Here is a 25,712-nt window from a genome sequence, read left to right as displayed (position 1 = left end):
ATCTAAGAGGCCTTTTGGCTGAGTGATGTTGTACTAGGTTTTTGAGGGCAGGACACTTATTGGGGATGTAATAGAATTACAGAGGCAGAGCTGATTTTAGGTTAGGGGGTTGGGCAGTTTAAGCCAGTGGAGCTGTCTCAAAGCAGTACAGTGATGAGTTCTATATGAGCAATTTGCAGCAAAGCGAGCAATTCTGTTATAGCAGGCTTCCATTTTGCTTAGTTCAGTTTTGTTGAGAATAGTCAGAATGGGAGATGCATAGAGTAGGGTGGATAGAAGTTGGGAGTGAGCAATGGCTGATCTTGTGTTGTTGGTAAGAAATGGTTTGATACGGTAGAGTGACCCCAGTTTGGCATGTACTTTTTTAATAGTTAAGTTGAGATGACTATCAAATTTTAGGTGGGAGTCTATGGTTATTCCCAATAGCTTAGCCTGTGCCACTGGAGCAATTGGAATAGCATTTGTGAAATAGATAGTGAATTGACTGTTAGTGTTTTTGTTAGAACTGATTATAATCATAAGCTGAGTTTTCTTTGGATTAAGGATAAGTTTGGCTTTGGTAAGGTAGTTTTCAACGTCTGAGAATGCTAGCTGAGTTGTTTACAGGAGGATGGGAATGTTTTGTGCAGCACAGATTAAGGTAGTGTCATCTGCATACTGAATTATAGATGCATGCTGTGTGGAGGTATGGAGGTCATTTGTGAAGACTGTGAATAGTAGTGGTTCTAAGATAGAACCCTGTGGGACTCCTGTAGTTATGGGCAGCTGAGGAGAGAGGGAATTTTCCCATTTCACAGCTTGGTACCTGTCAGTTAAGTAGCTGTGGAACCAGGTAAGAGTGGAATTTGATAGTTGATACTGGTTTAGTTTGTTTAGCAGGATTTGGTGTGAGACTGTGTCAAATGCTTTGGACATATCCAAAAAAAGAGTTGACACTTGTAGGCCTTCATTTTTGAGACGGTTTACTGTGTCTGTAAAGCAAAGGAGGGCTGTAGTGGTACTATGGGCAGGTCTGAAACCATGCTGAGTAGGTGACAGGAAAATTAGACTGAAATGTCGAAAATGATTGCCTACCCAGATACTGTAACTACTGGCAGAACCAAGGATTCTTCATCTCTCCTTCAGAGAGGGCAGCACTTTAATCTCTGAAGTCTTGACCAACTGCAGGACCTTCCGGCTTGGTTGTCTATAACACAGAGTAGGTGGATCAGCACAGTAATAGCCAGAGGCTGTATGATTCCCTTCCACTCTCCTCCCCATGTCCCAGCCCCAGTCTGTCTCAGTGCAAGACATCCTACCTTATCAAAAGAATGCAGCAAGAAAAGGGATGTTAAACTTCTTAGAAAATTGATCCTTCCATGAAGTCCCATCAGACCTAATTTTTACTGTGGGTTCATTTTAATTGTAAAGAAGACCATAAACCTCACACCCATAATCAGTCTGATTAGCCTAAACCATTTCAACCCTAAAGAGCCTTTTGGTATTGTCATAATGCAGCCATTCCTTCTTTCCTTTTTTTGTCATAAGAGACTAGATGTGTTCACTGGATCTCCAGGATGTCTACCTTAAAATAAAAGTCACCAAGGAGTTCATGTGGTTTCTACACTTCTGGGTTATATCCACTCTTTACCTTTTCTGAAGTCTTCCATTTGGGCTCACCTCAGCACCCAGGGTTTTCACCAAATCCATGTCCATGGTTGCAATGAACCAGGGTCTTCAAAGGGTAAAGGCTTTTCTTTGTCTAGATGACTGACTCCTAGTCACATCAATTCAGAACTTTCTAAGACTTTTCACAGTCTCCTCAAGTCTTTTGGAATCATGGTACAATGTGATGTCTTAGACAGAGCATTCACTGATGCTCACATTCATTGGATGCACACTGGACACACCATTGTACAGTGCCTTTTTTTTCATCAGACAGGATCCTTCTCTTTCAGTATGTTGTCAATCAAATAATTCAGGCCCATTCATTTCCCACATATATGTGCCTTAAGTCATTGGGACTGTTGGTAATAACTTTTTATATGTTTTCACATGCGAGATAGAACATGAACGTATTGCAATGGACCATACAGTTTTATTGGAGTCAGCTAATGGATCCTGTGTTAAAGCCAGTGAAGATATCCAGGACCTGTATAGTTCAATCAAGGTAGGAAATGTTCGTGCCAAGCTTAATGCTGGCCAGTTCTTTTTCAGTCATCACTCTTGCAATAGCTATAACGATGGATGCCTCTTCTTTACAGTGCAAGATATTTTCAAGGGCAAACTAGAAGTATGGCTACAATCAGAGACCAGTCTGCCCATTTAGAGATGAGGGCATTTCTTCTTACTCTGTAGGCCTTTTAGGACATCATTCCTTAAGATGTTAACATCTACTTTGAACATGGCTGTCACTCTTATGTCCCTGCTGAGAAGCAATGAGGGTGTGGGAATGGTCTTTGTTCAAGAAACATTTTCTGATAGTGGCATCTTTGGAGAAGACAATTGTTTAGAGGACATGCTCAGTGATTATCCACTGATGCTAGTCTAGTGATGATTTAATCTGCCATTAGCACAAATATTCTTCCACAACTAGAGAACGCACTGCTGTGACATACTTACATCCCTGATCAATGGCAAGTATCGCAAGTTCTACTCATGCATCCGTCCTCCGGGGAATTTCCTAGAGATGCATTCATCTAGAAAAGGACCTCAGGATTCCCTTATGATTTTGCCCAATTTATCTTGATCAGGAAATTCATTCAGAAAGCTAGGTGGTGCGAGTCCAGGCTCATTCTCATAGCCCCATATTGGCCTTTATAAATTTCATTCTCTTTCCTGTGGCCTCATTTTCCAGAAAAGCCTTTACATCTGAAGGCCTTCACAGCCCTTCTGATGCACCCATTTGGCAAGCCTCACCTGGACCTTCTCTACCTTTATCTATGCGATTGCCAGTAATGGCCAGGAAACCTTCTTGCCCTGACAGGATGTTCCAGATCCTTAGTTTTCCTTAGGACCCCAACACTGCAAAAAAAAAAAAAAAAAAAAAAAATCATACAAAAATAAATGGACATGTTGTTCTTTATGGGCTACTGTGAAAGGCATGGATCCCTTAACTGCTCCAGTAATGGCTGTGTTAGCCCTCATGTCACAAATTTTTGACACTGGGTTAAATTACTCTTCCATCCAAGTGCACCTAGTAGCAAATTCTAATTTTTGTTAAAAGGCTAATTAGCTTGCTATCACTGTCCCTCTTGAAAGTTTGCAAGGCCTTCTTCAGTGGTACCTTTCTCATCTGTCGTCCAGTCAAGGATCCTGTCCTACTTTAAGATTTGTACTTTGTATGCAGCAACTAGATTGACTTCAGAGGTTTGTTACAAAAAGAATACAAGGCATAACAAACCTGCCTTATGCAGAGCACCTTAAAGCCCTTTAGTCTCCTGTAGATTGCTGATGGGTGATCTATGCCTGGCTTACAAGGCATCCACAAACCCCACACTTATGAATCTCCTACATATCTGTAAGTCAAAGAGCACCAGAAATACAAGGTCTAGGGTCCTGAATTTTGTCTGTGACTTAAATAGAACATGCTGGAGAGACAGATATGTGTCCCAGAGAGACTGCCCTGCCTATGGATCAGGCTTCCCATCCATGTGAAGCTGAGTTCAGGCATTACCAAGTTTAAGCACAACCTAAACCAGTGGATGGGGAATAGGAAATTTACATGGGGCCTAGTACCCATATCTCTTATGAAGAGAGGTAGCTTATAAATGCCTGGCTGTTAATATCCTGTTTGGATAATGACATAATTATTTTTTGGGAAAACTTGGCTAGGGTTATAAAGGCCCCCTGTTCATTAGCCTAGTAACAGTCTATGAATCTATGAATCTATTAATCAGTTAAATTGCCTATGTCTGTGTAAATGAGTTCTGTTATGGTAAGTTCTATGGTTTTGCATTAAAATTCTTGAGGAGAAAACACATAGTATATTTTCTTTTGGGCTTTGGCATGAACCACAAACAATGGTAGGAAAACATGTAAACTCCACACAGACTGTGGTCAGAAGTCAGGATCAAACCCTGGAACTTGAGTCAGAGATGAAAATCTTAACCATTATACAACCACATCCTCCATTTAACTTGAAATTATGTTGTATTAATTTATTAAGCAGCTTTATGTCTCTGTTCTGTTGCCCTTCCTGTGTCTGACACCTCACTACAGTGTCACCAGTTATGTTTAGAGCACCTAAGAAGCTTTAGGAAAAGAACGTAGCTTGGGTGGAAAGTAACCAAGAAAAACACAAAACCACCTCCTGGAAGTGAGAGGAAAGCTGGAATAAACAATCAGTGGAGTGTAGAACCACAAAGATTTATTAAATCCACTTCAGACTTGGTAAGCGCTTTCGTCTTGACAAGTATAGGACTTTATCAAAACCAAAGGGCCTGCCAACTTGCAACAGTTAAATAGCACAACACTAAACAATCAAGAATTAGTTGGGAGGGTGGCCTAATGGTTCAGGTGTTTGCCTTACAAATACAAGTTACAGGGTTTGAATCTCAAAGGGGATAATTGGCTAGGCCTAAAATGGCTCACAAGGGCAGTTAGCCTAGTACTAATCTATGAATGAATCTATAAAGTGATATCCATAAAAACAGCCTTAAACAAGCCCATAAAAACTGTAGTTGGCTAGTAAAAAGATATACAAGTGAAACAGTGAGTGTGTGATAATCAACAATTAATACAACTATCTCAATACAAGTTATACTCTATGTTAAAATATGTTATAAAATAGATGCTCTGCCCCTTAAATTCGGCATCAGTATGTTCATTCATTCCTGGAGGGTGTTGGCATTAAGAATTAACTGCCATCTAAACTCACTCTTGTATATTTCATTAGACCAATTGCCACCCCTAATGTTTTTCTTAATATTCTCCAGAATACCAAACTTAAAACCATTGTAGGCATCACAAGAAAGTGTGTGTTTGTATAGGGCATTGTTGTTATTGTGGGTTTCTATGGCATAAAGGTGTTCATAAATTATTTTATGTAGAGACCATTCTGTTTTACCCACGTAAAACCCATTACAGCCCTAACAAACACAAACATATACTAAACCTATTTTGTCACAGTTTCCCCCACTAAATTAACTGTCTGAAGGGGATTACCTAACAAGATGTCTGTTGCTTTCAAAATAAAGGAACAGTATTTACAAGAACCACAGCTCCTTGTTCACTTAGTGACAGTGTGAGTGTGAAGGTTGGGGCACAAGGTTTGTTCCCTTGCTTGGATAAGGTTTTGTTAATAAAGGGGCACTAACAAATAATCAAAACTTTCATTCTATGGTCACTTATTTTGGTTCCCTTGGCCAGAAAGTTAGAGACATCTTGACAAAAAATTGGGTGATACTGGACTGCAACAGTGAATTGTATAGTAAATTGGGCAATAAGCCACTTTTCACTCACAAGGTAGGACACAATTTGAAGTTCCTATTCAAACACCCATTTACTACTCACACTGTCACTAAGGGAACAAGGAGCTGTGGTTCCTGTAAATACTGTTCCTTTGTTTTGAAAGCAACAGACATCTTGATAGGTAATCCCCTTTGGACTGTTAATTTAGCAGGGGGAAACTGTGACAATATAGGCTTAGTATATGTTTGTGTTTGTCAGGGCTGTAACAGGTTTTACATGGGTAAAACAGAAAGGTCTCTACATAAAAGAATTTATGAACACCTTTATGCCAATGAAACCCACAATAACAACAATTCCCTATACAAACGCACACTTTCTTGTGATGCCTACAATAGTTTTAAGTTTGGTATTCTTGAGAGAATTAAGAAAAACATTAGGGGTGGCAATTGGTCTAATGGAATATACAACAGTGAGTTTAGATGGCAGTTAATTCTTAATGCCAACACCCACCCAGGAATGAATGAACATATATAACTGATGCCGATTTTAAGGGAAAGGGCATCTATTTTATAACATATTTTAACATAGAGTATAATTTCTGTTGAGAGAATTTTATTAATTGTTGATTATCACACACTCAGTGTTTCACTTGTATATATTTTTACTAGCCAACTATGGTTCTTGTGGGATTGCTTAATTAGTGTTGTGCTATTTAACTGTTGCAAGTTGAAAGGCACTTTGGTTTTGATAAAGTCCTATTCTTGACCTAAGAAGTTTTCTTTAACTTTTGCAAAAGCTTTCAAGAACAACTCAGGTGCTGATAAAGTACCATATGGAGCAATAAGAAATTTGGGTACGTTTCCTTTATCGGGGCAACAGTTTAAATGTAGTCACACAGCTCCGAATGTAGTGTCTTTTCATGTAGTTCTCTGATAATATAAATAGGTAACTGTAAAAAAATAAGTTATGTCATACACAGAAAATAAAAATGTGCACATATGGTGCACATTCAATCAATGAGCCATAAAGACAGCTGCAAAGATGCGATTGTCATCCTAGAAATAGCTGCTCGGTAGTACACGTTTTTTTTTAATTTTTTTTTGTAAAGCATCATCTACTGCTTGAAAAAGTATTCATTGAGAACGGGAACAACCGTTGAATATAACTTCAGGTATGTTTTTATTGTACAAAGTTAGTAAACATTTAATTGAAAGCCTAAGCCCAATCACAAATGTGTTTTCCAAACACTTCAGAAAAAAAGAAAAACATGTAGATAGCAATTTTCAAGTGACATGAACAACACTCCACTAGCCCCTTAGAGAACAAAAATCCGTTGGAATCAAGAAAGTGTGATGGCTTTAAATTGCCATTCATTTAACCACTTTGTGATTTTTAGTGCCAGATGTCTATGAAACCAATAATTAATAATTACCACATTCTGTCTGAAGAGATTTTCTTATATATTTTTCTCCATGTAAATTATCAGAACAGTTTTAGTGCGAGCGCTCAGCTATATGCTAGTTCTTTCACATATCTGTTAACCAGATATAAATAAAGTGAATACAGTTACAGTTAATGTCTTTATTTTAAAATGTATAATTTAAATAGATTAACAGAATGTCTGGTTAACAGATATGTTAAAGAACTGGATTACAGCTGAACGATCGTCTTGACACTGTTGCCCCGATAACGGAAAAGTACCGAAATTTGTATTTTCTTAATGGTATGTTAAATACACTTTTATGTGCACATTATACACATTTAGGGTTGTAAAAAACTTCTCAAACGCAAACTTCACACTTCTCAAGACCGAGGTGGAGAAATTCAAAGCACTCGGGCTAATGGAAAATGCTACCCAAAACGCAGAATCCTTCACAAATGCATTCTATGAGCACCTACAGGAATGCATGGATCGTGCCATCCCAAGTAAAACCAAGACTCACTCCTGCAAAAACAGGAGACCAGTCTGGTGGACCCCGGCCATAAATAAACTTTACAACAGAAGGAAGAAACTATTACATGATAGGGCAAAATCCCAAAAAGGGAAGGCATCCCTGATCAGTACTAGCAAGAAACTTCGATCCCTCATAAAATCATCAAAGGCTAGCTTCGAAAGAAAAATTGCCAAAGATTCTAAAGATAATCATAAGGCTTTCTTTAGCAACATCATGAATCTGGGTGGTAACTCCCAAATCTGCTCTGAGCTGGTGCAAAATGGCACAAAGTACACTGAACCCACTGACATTGCCAACATCCTGGCGGACAGGTTCAGTGCAAACTTTACCCCCCCCAAAAGGACCTGTGTCTATCCCAGAAGTATGCAGTCCCCCTGACATCACAGACACACAGGTGAAAGCAGCCCTTTCCAAAGTAAAAAACACAGCATCAATGGGACCGGATGGCATCCCGGGCTGCGCCTGTACACGAACTCCAAAAAGAAATAAACCCTCACATAAATTCACTGTTCCAACTCAGCCTCACCACAGGTTAAGTACCCAAAGAGTGGCGTACAGCAACTGTAATCCCGCTCCACAAAGGGGGCGCCACAACGGATCCCGGGAACTATCACTCTATAAGCCTGACTAGCCTGGTCGCAAGGCTATGGAGTGCATTATCATGGATCTCATAAACAAAGACATTGGGAACCTCCAGACACTGGACCCTACCCAATTCGGCTTTGTTAAAGGCAGGTCTTGCCTCCTAAACCTAGTTGACGTCTTCGAAACAGTTACCAAAGCCATAGATGAGGGAAAGGCAGTCCACACAGCCTACTTGGACCTCGCAAAGGCCTTTGACACAATTCCCCACTCTGGTATCATAAATAAGCTTACCAGCCTAAATATCAACCCATTCATCACAAGATGGGTTCACAAGATGGGTTGCAAACTGGCTGAGGGATAGAACTCACATGGTCAGAGTTGCGGGTGCCATGTCTGACTCTAAACCGGTTGCAAGTGGCATCCCACAGGCCTCTGTCCTGGGACCCCTCCTGTTCGGTATATACTTCTCTGAGGTACAGGCAAGCATGGGAGGACTGTGGCTGACCAAGTTTGCAGATGATTGCAAACTGGGAGCCATAATGGACTCTCCGGCTGACACAAGCATCCTCCAGAAGGGTCTTACAGAGATGTATACTTGGTGTCAGAACCACAGCCTCAAGCTAAATGCCAAAAAATGTATAGTCATTCCCTTTGAGAAAAACAAAGTGCTCACAAACTACCACACAGGAGGTAATCCGCTAAGTACGGAAGAAATAATTAGGGATCTAGGGACCCAAGTAGATAGTAACCTCTCCTTTGACAATCACATTGCCAAAGTGGTTAGAAAAACCTTCTATATAGCTCACCTAATCACAAAAGGGTTCACATCTAGATCAAGAGAGGTCATTGTGCCCCTCTACTCATCACTCATCAGGTCCATAATTGAGTACAATGCCCCATTTGGGATGTACATTACCCGACACCTGCAACAGCTGGAGAAACCTCAAAAGTACTTCACCAAGAGGATCGTGGGCCTCAAACAGATGCCTTATGCAGCTCAACTAAAAAAACTCCAGCTCTACTCAGTTGCTTACTGCCTACTCAGAGGCGATCTCTGCCTGATGTACAAGGCCATGCCTAATCCGGAACTAATGGACATGCTCCACTTCAAAAAAAAATAAATCCATTGGAGCTACACGCTCCAGCGATTTAAACCTCAGCACAGCTATAAATAGGATATGCTGGAGGGATAGATTCATATCCCAGAGGCTTCCCTCACTCTGGAATAGAGTCCCGGACCATGTTAGGCAGTGCCCCTTGCTGAACCTCTTCAAGAGAAATCTTGATGAGTGGATGGGAAATCGTAAATTCACTCCTGGGATCACTTCTATGGCCTTGCTGGATAAGGGCTCAGGATTCTAGTCTAAAAGGGAGGCGAAAGCCAACATATTCTGGCTAGGCTTATAAATGCCCTAGGGCAGATAGCCTAGTACGTACCTATGAACTTATGAACTTCATCTAGCTTTACCTGCCAGAAGCCCTTGCATTGCAGAGACTACCAGTTCAACTGTAATCAATGGATAGTGCTCTCTTTTCATTATGTTTCTTGATAACATGTAAGCTGTCCATATACTTCATTTCATGCTCCATTTTATTTTGAGTTACAGGTACTTTATTAGACATATGTGTATCTGAAATTGTGATAGGTTTTGTTTGTATGGTATATTCTCCAGATGATGTTTGTAGTCATATAGCATTTCACTGCTATGATTGCATAGTATCTGCAATGCCTCTTTTGGCTATGGAAGTATTTATGTGCAGATGCAGTCTTTGCTTTTTCACTGTCAATTCTTGTTATTATTTCTAGTTTTTGCAGAAGCCAGGTGACCCAAAATATCATGAGAATTATCCTTTTAAGTGCTGCTGTAAGTGTTATTGTCTGAAAATAAATTTGGACTTTTGTGTGTGTATTTTGATTTTAAATGCTGCTTCTCAGCAGTTTTTGACCCATTAATGCTGCCCATTGTTCAGAGCAGGTTGGCAGTGGGCACATAGTTGTACATTCAGGGTTATCTAGCCATAAACTTTTAAAACTGTCTTGAAACAGAGTACTGCACTCTGGACCTATATCTCATTTACATTTGACATTATGTCTACTAATTTTTAGTATTTTCTGCCGGCAGTCTGTTCTGCATTCTTGCCTCATTAGTTCAGCATTTCAGACTAGTTCAGTAACACCTTCAGAAACTTCATTTTCATGCTTCTGTCCAGGAGCATATCCATTCTTTGCAGCACATCAGTTTTCCATTTACATTTCTTAAAAACATGGTGTGGTGTAGCACAGTTTCTGCAGGACTTATTAAAATCAGGACAGTTCATCTTCTCATATTTATAGGCACAAGCATGAATTAAAACTGTTTGAGCATTTGTCTGGTCTCCATCTTAATTTCTTACATGGCTCTTATTCATATCTGTTACTGCTGTAACATTTTCTGACTTTCTTATTTTTGCCTTAATAACTTGCTCAGTTTTATTCAACATATGTTACTTTTCATTAGTTAATGTTTTTAAATTTGACTAGGAATTTCACTTACTTCTGCACACTTACACAGCTTTCAGCAATATCAGCCCTGTTTCTCTTATAAGTCTGCCTTTTGTTTCATCATTCCTACTATTAGAAATTCTTCGGTCTCTTACTAGTAAATCATGTAGCTTAACAAATTCACTGTCTCTAGCTCTTTTCTTCTGTTTAATAACATATGCATTTGAAATCTTTATAGAGCAAATGTCTAATGGCAAATACTTGCTGAGCTCACAATAATTCCTGAAGTTCTCTAAAAATGTTGCTATTTTGTCTTTCTTCTCATTCAGAAACAACGTCCCTTGAGACATGCAGGAATATTGTATACTGTACATTTTCATGCTTCTCATAAAACCATTTACACTAAGGAAAAAATCAGCTTTTTGCATCCAAGATATCTCATTTTCTGATAAGTTTCTGCTTAGAAAGTTGCGAGGGGGGTGGATATTTTGAAAAATGTCTTCTGTACTTCCAAGCACAGAAACTCGAGAACAAATATATTTCTTCATTTCTGCAGATGTATATTTTAACTTCTGGCAGATGTGTCTTTATATTTGATGGCATGTAGTGCCTGAATAGCCAGTAAATTAGATGAGACACTGGATGTGTGATTTAACCTCGTTTAACTGAAGAGTCAAATGGAGACTTAAGAACTGTGTACTACATCATATGCAGATTACTGTAGTTATCTCATTAGGATTAAAGCTATGTAAGTCATATCTAAGCACCACGTTCTGGCTAAATTTTGGACTGATGTGCATATGTAAGAATTCAGACAGATTGCAACTGTTTATATTACACATATCTTGCTGATTACTCAAAAACTACCATGGCCAAATGACTGCAATAGATTTGTTTGTATCCTATTGACATTGCAGGGAGACTTATTAAGTTTAACTGTTAACATTGCATCACTTTAAAGCTGCAATTCCAATTGTCTGCATGGTATTGCAAAAATAGTTATACTTTTGGTTGTGGTTTATTTTTTTTTAAACTTGATGATTTCAATAAATACCTATTGGTTAATGTTTTAATGTTTTCTTGTTGTTTTCAGATGTTTGAAAGTTTCTTCTTTTGGAACTCTACAACATTTTACCAAAGAGAATAAGGTTTGTATTGTTAAAACAGATAAGTTAACATGAATACTATTTATAACATATTTAATATAGCAGTTTAATTAATAATTGCAAGTCTGTACAGAGTTCAATGCCTTTCAAATGTGCATATTTGTCTGCAAAGATGAATATTTGTTTTCCAAGCTAAGAAAAGAAAACATATTGCATCAACAGATAAGGATTACCAGGGCTATCCACTGTTTTTCTGTTTATGTACTTCTGCCTTGCTTGGTTCTTACATTCTTTGCTTTCTTATTTTGTCAAAAAACAAGCTAGCCAAAACAGACAACTCACAGCAGGCAAACAGCTCAGTGCCAATAAGTTAGAAACGTTAACGTATTAAAACTGGAACAAGTCTTATTCAGTTAAAAACACTGATGAGTGCTTTCGTTCATTAAATTTATGAACTTCTTCAGATAAAAAACTCTACTCCAATCCACATTTTGTATCCTAGACGCACCCCATTAAGATGATGTCATTTCCTTTCATATGTTGCCTTCATACGTAAATTAAGTTAAAATAAACAAAGTTTATAAGCTTTCTAGCTACCCTAAAATACAAGAAACTGTCACTAGATTATACACTTCCCACGGACTTCATTATAATTTTATAATAATTTTATGTAAAAAGGATTTACGAATTAAAATCTAATCTAACTAGTTAGTTATATCCAACTAAACCTTACAATTAGACAGTTCAAAATGTAGTTTTACATAGAAATGCATAAAAATTAAATTACTTACATCCTAATAGTTAACTGTTATTGAAACACATTCACATTAAAAATGCTATAGACATGTTTTAAAACCACTAGATACAATCCACTTTCCTAAAATAGTTTCATCTATCCAATGTCTTGAGCTTTAATAAACAACTAATAGAAATGTTTTCATTGATACCGGGCCAAAGGATCGCATCCAGGAGGACTTGCCACATTAATGCCTTCTTTTCTAAATATAAAGTCCATGGACCCCCCTTAAATTTGGAGTAACTCTATTACCATAAAATGAAATACATGGTTGTTGTAAGTTTGAACATGTTTCACTAAAGCATTATTAACATTAGCTTTTCTTATAGCATAACTATGCTCATACACCCTTTCTTTTAATTTTCAATCTGTTTTACCAGTGTAAAAACAGGGACATCGGTCACATAGAGCTATATGCACCACTGACTTAGAGTCACAGTTATACTTGCCATGTATCTTGTATACCTTATCTGTCATTGTAAAGGTATCCCCCACTTTTATATACTTACAGTATGGGCAACATCCGCATTTATTCATGCTATGCACTGAACCTATATTTGTTGTAACTGTAGATATCAAATTCTCCAATAAGTTTTTAAAATTCGGTGCTCTCCTATATACTAATACTGCCCTTGTCCCTACTTTATCTTTGATTTCCAAATATTCTTGGAAAATAACCCAGTTCTTTATTAAAATATTCTTAACTGTGTTGTAATTTGCACCTAATGTGGTAACAAAAGTAACTCCATGAATACTTCTGTCCTCCAAATTGAACCCTACCAATTGTGACTCATTAGCTGTTACTTCTTCCCCATTTCTTTCAAGGGTCATTTTCATCACTTCTTATTCTATTAAATATAGGTTTAAAATAACCTGTAAATCTCTTTGAGGTCACTTCCACTAATCCTTGTAAAACATCTAGTGGGTATCCTCTCTTAGCAAACATACTAACCATTCGATTGACCTCTTCCAAGAATTCGTTATCTTGGGTGACCATACGGGCTGCCCTAACCAACTGGGCTTTAACAACTGATCTTTTTTGGTGCATCGGGTGCATACTACTATAATGTAAAAAAGAGCTTGAATATGTCTTTTTCCTATAAATTTTACATGTAAACCTTTCTTCATTTAAATAATTTTTTAACAACACTTCCAAATATGCTATTTTATCAACCTGCATCTCATGTGTAAAATGGAGAAATGATGTGCTATTATTAATATAATTAATAAATCTTTCCAAAGCTACCTCTTCCCCTTTCCATATTATAAAAATATTGTCTAAATAGCCTAAATAAACATGAACATGTTGATTAAATTCACTATTAAAAAGGAAATTATGCTCCCAATAGGCCATGACCATATTGGCAAACACTGCCCCAGACGTTCATAAATTTAATGAATGAAATTGCTCATCATTGTTTTTAAATGAATAAAAACTTGTTCCAGTTTTAATACATTAAGGCTTCTGACTTATTGGCCCCGAGTGTTTACCTGCAGTGAATTGTCCGTTTTGGCTTTCTTATTTTGTATTCTATTCACTTATGCATAACCCATACGTTGTAATTTCTTCAGTTACCTCGTAATATTGATAATGCAGAGTCTTACTACAGCAGCTAAAATCTGCTTGAATCAGGTAACCTGCATTATTCTTTACCTAATGGAGATGCTGTTGGCTATAATTAATAAGCAGCCCACTAGAGATCAATATGTTTGGTCAGTGCATTGCTGAATTCCTTCAAAGTTTCTGACTCATCATATTTCTCAATGAGGCTGTTCTTTTTATGTATCCCCCTCTGAGCTGCCTCCTTTTTGATCTTCAAATTCCACCCCCTTGCTTTTGCACATTTATTTTTCTGATGGTTACTCACATTTTGGATGATGCTTATTCTCTTAAGTAAAATAAACATTCTCTCAGTTTCATTCTCCATTGCAACAACTACACATACATGCATACATGCACACATACTTTCTCTTCTTTTTTGTGCACATCAAGCTCATTTGTTATCTGACTGTCTTTGTTGGTTATTTTAAGAATATTTTTCATGACAATGGGCTCATTCTTTTATTTGGCTGTACCTTACTTGCTGTAATTACCCTGTCTCTTAATTCAAGATTTGGAAACCTCAACGCCAATCATGACTCACTCCAGTTTGGGATCTGGCAGCTCTCTAGAATCTTATGTGCTTATTAAGGAGTGGTATCATATTGACAATTCATGTTCCCAGGTATACACCTTAACACATCTGTGATTACTGGGCCAGTGCAGGGGCATCACAGATGTGTTAAGTATACACCTTAATACAGCTTTGATGTCCCTACACTGGCCCAGTAATCAAGGAGCCTCAGTCCTCACCACTTGCAACAGCTAAGGGACATACACACTGGGAGGATGACAACTACAAACACAGTAAGTTGCAATTTCCCTTAAGAGCACACAGTGATCATAGTCAGTCTGGGACTAGTTTCTCCCTTTTTTCCAGATCCCTAATAAGGCTCCCCACTGGTACAGCTATAGGGTTAAGATCTCAGCTGAGGGGCCAAGCCAAGACCTCCAGCACCCTCTCTGTCCGACCAGTGCTTCATGTCCCTGCCCATATAGCAGGCACACACACACGTTGACATTTGGTTTATATACAAACACACATACACACACCTGGGGAAGGCTGGCACAGGTTTACTAGCTTTGGCCCCCTTTTGCCCAGGCTATAAGGTAGTCTCCACTGCTACCAAACCTACTTATCAGCCACTATAAGGCCCTTACAAAGGGTGTCCAATCCTACTGTGTAATGTTATTATTATCCAAATGACAGTCTGAACAAGACTTGCAAGGCTATTTAGGAGTGGCCTGTACAGTGTCACCAAATACATATGCAAGTACTCTAAGAGCTTAAATATGTCTCACAAATATCAGCCACAAAGATAGGTTTAAATATATTTAATAATAAATAATACAATAAGACAACACTCAGTGAATCAACACAGTATCTTCAGAGTTCAAAATCACAGGAAGTATTTGAAACAACAATGTAGGACAGTCTGAAATAAATACAGAAAACATCTAAACTGATCTTTACTATAATCCTAACTATAGCTAAAAGATTTACTGTGCCCTAAAAACTTACTTACAGGGAAAGGCAAGTTCAGATGATGATGAGTGTATGTTTTTGCTAGGTCCAAGACAAAATACAAAATGCACAGTCTCTCTCTGAGAGAGTTCTTAAATCAGTATCAAATATTATTGCTGGGTTAGTTTGGATGACATCACTTTTTGTCACCTGACTTCAGTTCCCAGACTGAAACAGAAGCTAACATAATTTAACATTTCTGTGTTAAAAATACATATCTCTCAGATGTTTGCAGATCTTGGAAGTCGTAAAACAGTAAAAAACATTTTACATTTTAAACCTAGTAATTATTTCTCTTTCATGACGATATAAAAACTTGTAGCTCTAGACATTGTGTCTGCTACACTGAAACTGAGAGAGAACTTTTATAGCACAATCGTAAAGCAATCTAATTTCAACTTATTTTCTGTTCTAAGTCAGCAGGGCATGCTGTGGTTACATTTTGACTCAGTACATAACATACAATTCTGTATACATCATATCAGTATTCACAAATGACATAATTATTTACAAAATTCCAGATAGCTGGGCTGGCAATATTTCCTTACATCACAACATCCATCACTCATGTCCCAATCCATGCCAGAACAATATGAATGGATTCTGTATCATGGGACAGTCCTTGTGTGTAGTGATGTAATCCTTCCTTCAGCAGTGCTGAGCAAGCTAAGTTCATGCACTCAGATTGGCTATCAGTACATTTGAGTGCTTTCCTGAATCTAGGCACCTTGACACCTGCCTGGATCTTTTTATTTTACTGATTTACTAATTTTATTATATTGATTTACTAATGCAGACACTGAACTAGTTTGGCCGTACTCCTATGGATAGCTTTTACTGTATGCTTTTGTAACAAGAAGGGCTTGCAAAATTCAAACATTAGTTCAGGTGGAGTATTTCTTGAAGTTAGGTTGTCCATCTCGCCTTTGTTCTTGCTGTTTGGGTTCAGAGCCGATCCTCGGCTCCGACACTGCCATCTTCTATGGCTTGAGAGCTGTTTACTGGCTCAAGGCTACCCTTTATCCCAGAATGCCCAGCGTCAGCTACCCAGATCTCGTTTGCCTCTTCAGCTGCGAGGTTGCTTCATTACTGGCTCAGGCTTAGTATAGTTTTTTTGTATTATTATAATTGTTGTTTATTCTTAAAAATGTGTCAAGTTTTTTATCAAGTTTTTGTCTAGATATATTACTTTATCCCTTATCGCTTTCTTGTGTGTTGTATCTTTGTTGGCCATCACTCCATAACTCACAGGCCTTCTGTTTCCCCTGAACTCGTTTAAATTAGAGAGTTCCCCCCCCCTTAGGACAGCCATTTAAATTAGAGGCTCTCCTTTCTGTTCCTTAACTGTAACAAAAAAAAAAAAGACTTTGTTTCTTAGTTTTGTATAGCATTTTCTTATTGTTGTTGTGGTTGTTGTTAGGAAAATGTCTAAAGATGCCAAGGTATCTGGCTTCAAAAAGTGTGCCTCATGCTGTCAGAAAATGTGTCTGACAGATGGGCACATTAGTTGTGTATATTGTTTGGGCACTGTTCACCTGCAGGATTCCTGTTCTATATGTCACGCTTTTAGTCCAAGGGTCCTGCAGGAGCGCAAAAACAAATTAATCCTTCGGGGATTATTGAAGCCTCAGGATTCTCCGGCTAAAAGTACTCAGCCAGCGAAATCCCCTAAGTCTGTCAAGCCATCGGCTCCACCTTCGGTGTCGACTCCTTTACTTGACCAACTAAGTATGTTGGTGCCGGCTGGCACCGACAAGGCAACTTCTCCGTTGGCTCCATCTGCTATTTCGGAGCCATCTCGGAGCCATAAGAGACTGAGGTCTCTGTCCTTGGAGTCCATCCACTCGGCACCTCAGTCACCCTTGTTACAGAGTGAATGTAGCCATCATTCTTCCCACTCCTCTCGATCCTCTAGATTATCGGATCATGATGTGGAGAGAGCAGTAAGTAGGTTGCTTAAGTTGCAGGCACTGGAAAAATTACCATCCAGCCCACCTCAACAGGTATCAGCTCCAACCACCTCTATTTCCATTCCTCCTCCAAGTACATTTAGCTCGGAGCCGGAGACCATGGATCTGCAAGTAGTAGAACCGTCTGCGCTGATCATCATCTCTCCTTCAGTTCCGATGTCGGCTCCGATTACCTCAATTGTACCTTCTATCGAGGGATCTGAGTGCCGGGGCTCTTTTGTTGGCTCTACTCCTCCTCCAGACCCCAAGGGGGGAAACAACAATAACAGACGCCACCCTTGTGGCAGAGGGGACCGCAAAACCAGGGTGACAGAGAAACCTTCTCAGCCAAGCCCTTCCAGCATTCCTGAAGGGTTGCCCAACTGCTCACCTCTGGAGGCAGTCGGGGAAGACTTTCGCTGTACCCAAAAGCCTGGCAAAATATAACAAGAGACAGATGGGTACTATCCATTATATCCGGAGGTTACAAAATTCCCTTCCATCAATCTCCCATAGAATCAAAAAATCCCATCCCAGATGTCCCACCCAATCTAAGGTATCAAGCAGTCACAGAAGTTTCAAGACTGATAGAAAAAAGAGCCATTCAAGAAGTCCTTGCAGACCAACTAGGATCCAGAACTTACTCAAGATTCTTTTTAGTACCAAAAAAGACAGGGGACTGGCGACCAATACTGGATCTCAGCAGATTGAACAAATCTGTACAAAAAGAGAAGTTCCAGATGGTGACACTGCAGTCCATTTTCCCTTTTCTGGGTCAGGACAATTGGAGGTGCTCGATAAATCTTCAGGACGCGTACTACCATATCAAGATGGACAGACGCTCCAGGAGATTTCTTCGCTTCTGGGTAGGGGCCAGTCATTACCAGTTCAGAGCTCTGCCCTTTGGTCTCATTTCAGCCCCCAGGGTGTTCACGAAGTGTATGGCAGTAGTCAGAGCTCACCTGAGGCGTCAAGGATTCCAGGTGTTTCCCTATCTAGACGACTGGCTCCTGACTGCTACCACCAGGCATCAACTCTTAGAGGCACAGGATTATACAATCACATCATGCACTCAACTAGGCATCACAGTAAATTTTGAAAACTCTGCCTTGTTGCCCTGTCAGTCTATCACATACATAGGAGTAGAATTAAACACAAAAGAAATGTTTGCAAGATTACCACAGGAAAGAGTTTCCACTATTCGTCAACGAGTGTTAATTCTAATGCAGAGCAAAAGGATTCAAGTCAGATATGTCCTCCAAGCTCTAGGCTCCATGGCAGCTGCTATTCTTCTTGTCCCATTAGCGCGTTTCCACATGAGAATCCTTCAGTGGCTTCTTTTCACGCAGTGGTCTTTCCAGGAGCTACCCATGTCTCACATGATCCTGATCACAGAAACATGCAAAAGGCACCTTTCTTGGTGGATGGTCTCCCCACTAGTAATTCAAGGCAGACCTTTCATACAACCTCCTCTGGTAGCCACAGTGACCACGGACGCCTCCCTGACAGGGTAGGGGGGGCGGGCATTATCTAGGCAGGACAGTCCAAGGCACTTGGCAACCTCGCGAATACCATCTGCATATCAATGTCCTAGAAATGAGAGCGGTGCTCCTAGCGTTGCAAGCCCTTCAAGACTCTCTTCCTTCCGGGACCATTGCAATCCAAACAGACAAAATGTCAATGGTGTGGTACATCAACAAACAGGGCGGGACCGGGTCTTACCCCTTGTGTCGAGAAGCACTCAGACTGTGGCAATGGGCGATTTCCTCCCAACGTTTTCTGATAGCAACACACATCCCTGGGAAATCCAATGTCATAGCGGACAGGCTCAACTGAGCTATCCTCATGCCTCACGAGTGGTCTCTGAATCAGGAAGTTGCGGATCTTATCTTCTGCAAATGGGGACAGACTTGCTGCGACCTATTTGCCACTCCTCTCAACAACAAATGCAGCAGCTACTTCTCCCTACTTCCTCTTCCAGGTCATATACCCAGAGATGCTCTAGTCCACGATTGGCCTCAGGAACTCCTGTACACTTTTCCCCTAATACCAAGCTCATACAGAAAGCAAAATTGTTGGGTTGCAAAATGATCCTCATTGCCCCATATTGGCTTCGACAGATATGGTTCCCGTTCCTGCACCTCCAGCTTCTGGATCAACCGTGGATTCTGGACCCGGTTCCAGATCTTCTGATTCATCAATCCAGCAGGTTGCACCAATCCCTTCAAACTCTCCAGCTCACAGCTTGGTTACTCCACTTCCAACCTTAGCCAGGCTTTCCAGTATCTCCCCAGCAGTCCGTGATAATATTGTTTCCTCACATAAGTCTACTACGAGGAAAACGTATGCTAGTAAATGGAAACGTTTTTCTTACTAGGCAGAATCTAGAAATTTGGATCCTTTCTCAGCCCCAGTCCATGAAATTCTTGAATTTCTAGCGCAACTCTTTCAGTCTGGTGTGGCTTCCACTACCATTAGAGTACAGCTAGCTGCCATTTCTAATTTTCATAAAGGTATGTTTAATTCTAGCATAATATCTCATAAGCTCTGCAAGGCCTTTATGAGAGGAACATCTCTTCTTAGACCCCCAGTTAGAGATCCTCCTCCTCCTTGGGATCTCAATTTAGTTTTAGCTTCCTTAATTTTGCCTCCCTTTGAACCGGCAGCATCGTGTTCCTTAAAATTTCTTTCTTGGAAGACACTTTTTCTGGTTGCTATCACTTCAGCTAGACGTATCTCAGAACTTCAAGCACTATGTGTTCATCCTCCTTACCTGGTGTTTCACAAGGACAGAGTTTCTCTGAGGACTAATCCATCCTTTATTCCTAATGTCTGCTCAGAGAACAATTTAAATCAATCCATAGATCTCCCAGTTTTCTTTCCTAATCACAGCAACAAGGCAGAATACAAGCTCCACCAATTGGATGTGCACAGACAATTGCGTTTTTACCTCCATAGAACTAAGGAACTAAGATAGTCAGACCAGTTATTTCTTTCTTATGCTTTCAACAAACAAGGCCTTCCAGTTTCTAAGGTGACCTTATCCAGATGGTTATCTGATACTATTGCCTTTATTTATCAGTTACGAAATAAAGAGCTACCAGCTAAACCAAAAGGTAATTTTACTAGAGCATTAGCCAACTCTGCAGTCTTTCAGTCTAGGTTGCCCTTAGACTCAATCTGTGCAGCTGCCACTTGGGCAAACCCTCACACTTTTATCTCTCATTACAAGGTGGATATGGTCTCCCGGAGCAGAGCTTCCTTTGGTTCTACTGTTCTGAAGAGTCTGTTCCAATGAGCCACCCGGGATTTTAGGTGCTAGGGACGCTGTCCCAAACAGCAAGAACGAAGGCGAGATGGACAACTTAACATAAAGAAGTTATGTACCTTCCATAACGTTCCATGTTAGTTGTCTTCATCTCGCCTTCCTTCTTGCGTCCCTCCCTCCTTCCCCCTTCCTAGAGGATTGAGAGGAGTTCCTTTTTTGTTTTCACTGGCTGAGTATCTTTTATTACTTCACTTGCCAGGTAATTTATGACTCTTTCCTTGTTTAGGTGTATTGGACAACCAGTTTTTAGGCAACTGGTTACTCTACTTATGTCTAGTTTGCACTATCACAAACGAGATCTGGATAGCTGACACTGGGCATTCTCCAATAAGGGGTAGCCTTGAGCCAGTAAATAGCTCTCGAGCTATAGAAGATGGCCGAGTCGGAGCCGAGAATCGGCTCCGAACCCAAACAGCAAGAAGGAAGGCGAGATGAAGCCAACTAACATGGAATGTTATGGTAGGTAGAATTCTGAAAGACCTTAGCAGTGTAGCTGTTTATGACATTTTGTGCGAATAGCAGATTGTTATATTTGGTTCTGTGGGCAGACTAAAATTGACCTTGTCAAAGTATTTGATTATGTGCTTTATACAGTATTGGAATGGTATGAATTGGTTTGCTAACTTTGTTTTGCAGAGTAGAACTTTCAGAGTTTCTTTGGATCATCAGTTATCACAGCCTTGTATCATCAGGGGATTACCCAAAGGGTTTCTGCTTTTTTTCGCTCTGTCTTTATTAACATGCAGACTCCAGAGTTTGCATTAAGTAGGCTGTTACGAGCTTATAGTTTATTCTTTTGAGTTTTTAATTAGTGTCATGCAAACATTGCTGATAGGTTTAGGATTAACTGTGCCCAATTCTGTCTGGGCTGAGTAATACAGGCTTTTGAATTTGTATCAGTAAAACAAAATGTATGCTTCTTGTGCTCATTCTAAATTGATAATGAGAAAAAAGAAGTGGAATGCTTCTCCTTCAGAAGGTGAAATCAGTGAGTCTGTATTGTATTTTTTTTTTGTTTTCACAAACATATTTTATTTACATTTTTGAAACGTTTATCATTGACATTTGCATTTGATATGTCAGTAAAAAATGACTATAGTGCTAAATTTAGCCATAAATATAGAAGTGGCATTTTACAAATTGAAAAATACAAAAAGCTGCTTTTCCTACTAGAATAATTAAGGTCAAATATAAAATATTTACAGCACAAACAAATTTTACATCTGTTAAAACTGTAAACACAAAACTATATACATACTACCTTAACATTTTTACGAAAAAACAAAAAACTTGATACTGGGTCTAATACCTTACAGAGTTGTAATATGATTTATCATATTTTGAGGTGAAGCACATTTCATATATGTTGGGTGTCGTTTGATCCAACATCGTTTCTCTGTACATATTTTCTAGACATTACACAAATTGGGGCTATTAACTGCTTGATACTTTATTAATAGGAGGATTATTTAATTCTTGCTCTCAAGGATTTCTAAAGATAGCATTACTGACTGATTCTTTCTAAGAGCAATTTTTTAGCTATTTTGATTTACATATTTCTGAATATGGGTACCTGCAGTGGCCTACATATAACCAAACAAACAATAACTAGAACCTTCTGACCAAGTTCTTCAGGATCTTCTTATCTTGTTATTCCCAATTACTCTTTAGTCTGTACTTGTAAAGCTTTTTCTTTTGTACAATTTATACCTTGGGATTCCTTCCCCCGCTTGGTTAGAGAGCAATCAAGACTATCAATATTCAAGGCAAAACTCCTTTTTAGTTTGCAGATGAAGCATCATATAAATGTGTTTTTGCAGTTATGGTACTGTAAGCTGGTTTTCTGTTGCACTGATAACAGGATTATAACTTTAAGCTGTAAAGATGTCAAAAGTATTGCTGTAGCTTTTGTTTAATATTAAAGGTATATTGGGAGGAAAGATGTGTGGGAGTCTCAACTAGCTTTGCCAGTCAAGCAGAGATGGACTTTCAGAGATAGTTAAAAGAGATCAGAGCCAAAACATCCAGTGTAGGTGGGAGTAGCACTGTAGTATAATGGAAAAAGGCAATGCTAGGTGGTCAGTGCAGCAACACAAGTCATAGCCTTGCTCCCGAAGAGGAGGAAGAAGCAACTAAAATCATGTCCACTATGGGATACAGAGCCTCTTCTTCTTCTTGTTTGCACGCTCCTTGATGTAAACCATCCCGCACACTACAGCAGACTAGCACCATCATGGTACTTTGCTCAGCGTCTAGATGAAACTAAATCTGTGTGGTACATGTCCAGTCAGTACTAGTAGTAGCACTATTACTAAGACAATAAAAGAGAGACGTTTCCAAAAATAGTTTAAAAATAAACTCTTTCTGAAGAAAGATTAAACAGTGTCAGGTTTATTTATTCTGCTGCCCTGGAATCTTGCCAAGACAATGGTAATACAGTTGCTGTTTCTTAAACTGTATAATTTGTAGGATTTTTTTGAGTTACTGCCATTTTATTTGCTTGCACTTCAATACTTGTGTCATCATCATCTCATTTTATCCTTTGGATTGTTTGGATAACTAAGCCATGAAGTGCATTATCACTAGTAACCCATATTTTATTTTATCTTTTAGCCCACAGGTGCTGCTGACCGATGCCTTGATTGTTCTGTGGAGCCCACTTGCCCTTTCTCCGCTAAAAAAATTTACCTCCAGCGACTAAAGCAGGTTAGTAGCTATAGAGCTCACAAGTAGAAATTAAAAGTTGGCCAGTACATTGCTGTTTCAAGATTATTTGTGCTGTGCTGAAGAAGATGTGGGAATTCTAGCCAAGATTCATTTTTTTAGTACTAGACAGTGATGTTTTCTGTATGGAGAGTCAGCGACAAATTTAGCTATTTAGTTATGTTACCTAGCTCAGATTTTCTGTGGTTTGTGAGTATGGATGAGGCATAAAGAAATGTTGACATAGATGAATTCTTGCAGTGGCTACTTTGGTAGTGTTGGTTAGGAATTGTTTGTTTTTATATAGAGTACCCATTTTTTGTGTACCTTAAAAGTTTGTGATATGTGTTGGTCGAATCTCATGTTTTGATCAATGATGGCACCTAGGAGATTGGTACATGTAATGGGTTCAATTGTTATGTTACCTGCAGCAAATATGTAAAAGTCGGGTGGGGTGGGGGGGGGGGGGTTCATTGACTGTAGCAGGTTGGAAGATTGTTAGCTTGGTTTTATTAGGGTTGAGTATAAGTTGTGTATTGAAAAGCCGTGCTTCCACTGCTGTGAAAAATGTTGTGTTTTTTCCTGTAGTTCTTGAGGGGTGTTTTTTTAGTACTAGACAGTGATGTTATCTGTATGGAGAGTCAGCGGCAAATTTTGCTATTTTGTTACAATATGTTTCTAGTTTACCTAGCTCAGATTTTCTGTGGTTTGTGAGTATAGGTGAGGCATAAAGAAATGTTGAGATAGATGAGTTCTTGCAGTGGCTACTTTGGTAGTGTTGGTTAGGAATTGTTTGTTTTTATATAGAGTACCCATTTTTTGCGTACCTTAAAAGTTTGTGATATGTGTTGGTCGAATCTCATGTTTTGATCAATGATGGCACCTAGGAGATTGGTACATGCAATGGGTTCAATTGTTATGTTACCTGCAGCAAATATGGAAAAGTGGGGTGGGGGGGTGTACAGAATGCCAGGAATGGGATTTCACAATACTTTGCACTTTGTACACTGTCCTTTACTGTATTTTGACCATGTATATATCATATCTCTCAACTGTTCAGATTTTCGCAGTTTGTTCAGACTTTTGCCTTACATCTTTTGGTCTATTTCTTATAACATTTTTGGTTTTCTGTCATATCACTGGGATGATCTCAGGACTGATGTCACTAAATAATTACATTTGGGTTTCAGTTTCTTCAGAAACTGTATCTTAACTCAAACTTTGTTATTCTAGAACATTTCTAAGTTTAACATCGCAAATGTATAGAATCTCCCCTATTTCTTGATCATTGTCCCCCCTATTATGTTGGGCTTTGTCCAGATGCACTAGGAGATTGAGAGCTATGGAAAGTTATATGTTAAGCCCTGGTGACCATTATGGCATTCCTTGCAAACATGCTAACCAACTGTAGTTTGATGTAAACAGGATTGCTATCAATGTTACTTTATACAGTATCCTGCCTGACAGCATTGTTGCCAGCCAAGAAACTGCACTGATTTACATTTAAATGTGGTGCACAGCATGAATATGTAATTAGTGGTGCTGCTGCTCACCACGCATCACTGCTCACACACCAAGCAAACATGTAAACTCGCATAGATGGAGTTTACTGAATCTCAGGGTGTGTTAAATTGTGCTATAGCATCATCTAAAGGGAGGATCCTAAGTGATTCCCAGATGCATTAATTGTGTGTTTATGAAACTTTCTTTGTGGGAAGCAGCTATTTTTCTAACCAGGGCATACTTGTAAGTTCTTGGGTTGCGGCTTTGATACCTGACTGTGTAGATAGGTAGATGGTCACTTAGACTATCTTGGAGAGCTTCATTGCAAGAGATTTTATCAGGAGAGGATGCTAGTATCCTTTCAGGGGTGGACTGCCGGGAAGTAGGCTTTTTGTACTTATTTGAGGTAATGATGAATTGTGTGAATTTATAAAGCTTGATACTGTTAGCTGGTCTGTCGTAATTTGTTGTTTGCCAGTAGATATTAGTAACACCTAATATGATAGTTTTGCAGTGGATTTTATTACCTGGGGAAGGTTGAGTCCTATGATGGCTATTTTTTGTGGGTTTTATTTTTAGTGTTATCAGAATTTTAGTTTTAGAAAAAGGTGGAGTAGTTTGAGGGACTAGAGAATTCTCAATACTGTGCTTACGCGTTATTGCCACTCTGACCAGTTTTCTTTCCTTAACCTGTCTTGTCTTACAATACTATACCCAGGAGGTAGTATTTCCTCATTTTTGTATCATGTTGCAGCCATATTTTAGTGATACTGAGGACATCTGGGGACT

At 39.2% G+C, this 25,712-nt stretch overlaps 1 protein-coding gene across 1 annotated transcript in view; it reads left to right on the top strand.

The window, feature by feature from the left end:
* LOC122795000 overlaps positions 1–25,712 on the top strand; it is a 1,473,143-nt gene that overhangs the window by 20,639 nt on the left and 1,426,792 nt on the right. The window contains exons 3-4 of the mRNA XM_044063587.1: positions 11,507–11,561; positions 23,331–23,423. Coding sequence (XP_043919522.1) covers positions 11,507–11,561; positions 23,331–23,423 — 148 coding nt within the window. The remainder of the gene's footprint in view (positions 1–11,506; positions 11,562–23,330; positions 23,424–25,712) is intronic.

This window comes from Protopterus annectens, chromosome 2.part1, assembly GCF_019279795.1.
Source record: "Protopterus annectens isolate FY-2018-M chromosome 2.part1, PAN1.0, whole genome shotgun sequence".
Classification (NCBI taxonomy): domain Eukaryota; kingdom Metazoa; phylum Chordata; order Ceratodontiformes; family Protopteridae; genus Protopterus; species Protopterus annectens.
The sequence above is the reverse complement of the archived record's forward strand: the minus strand, read 5'-3'. Positions and strand labels throughout refer to the sequence as shown.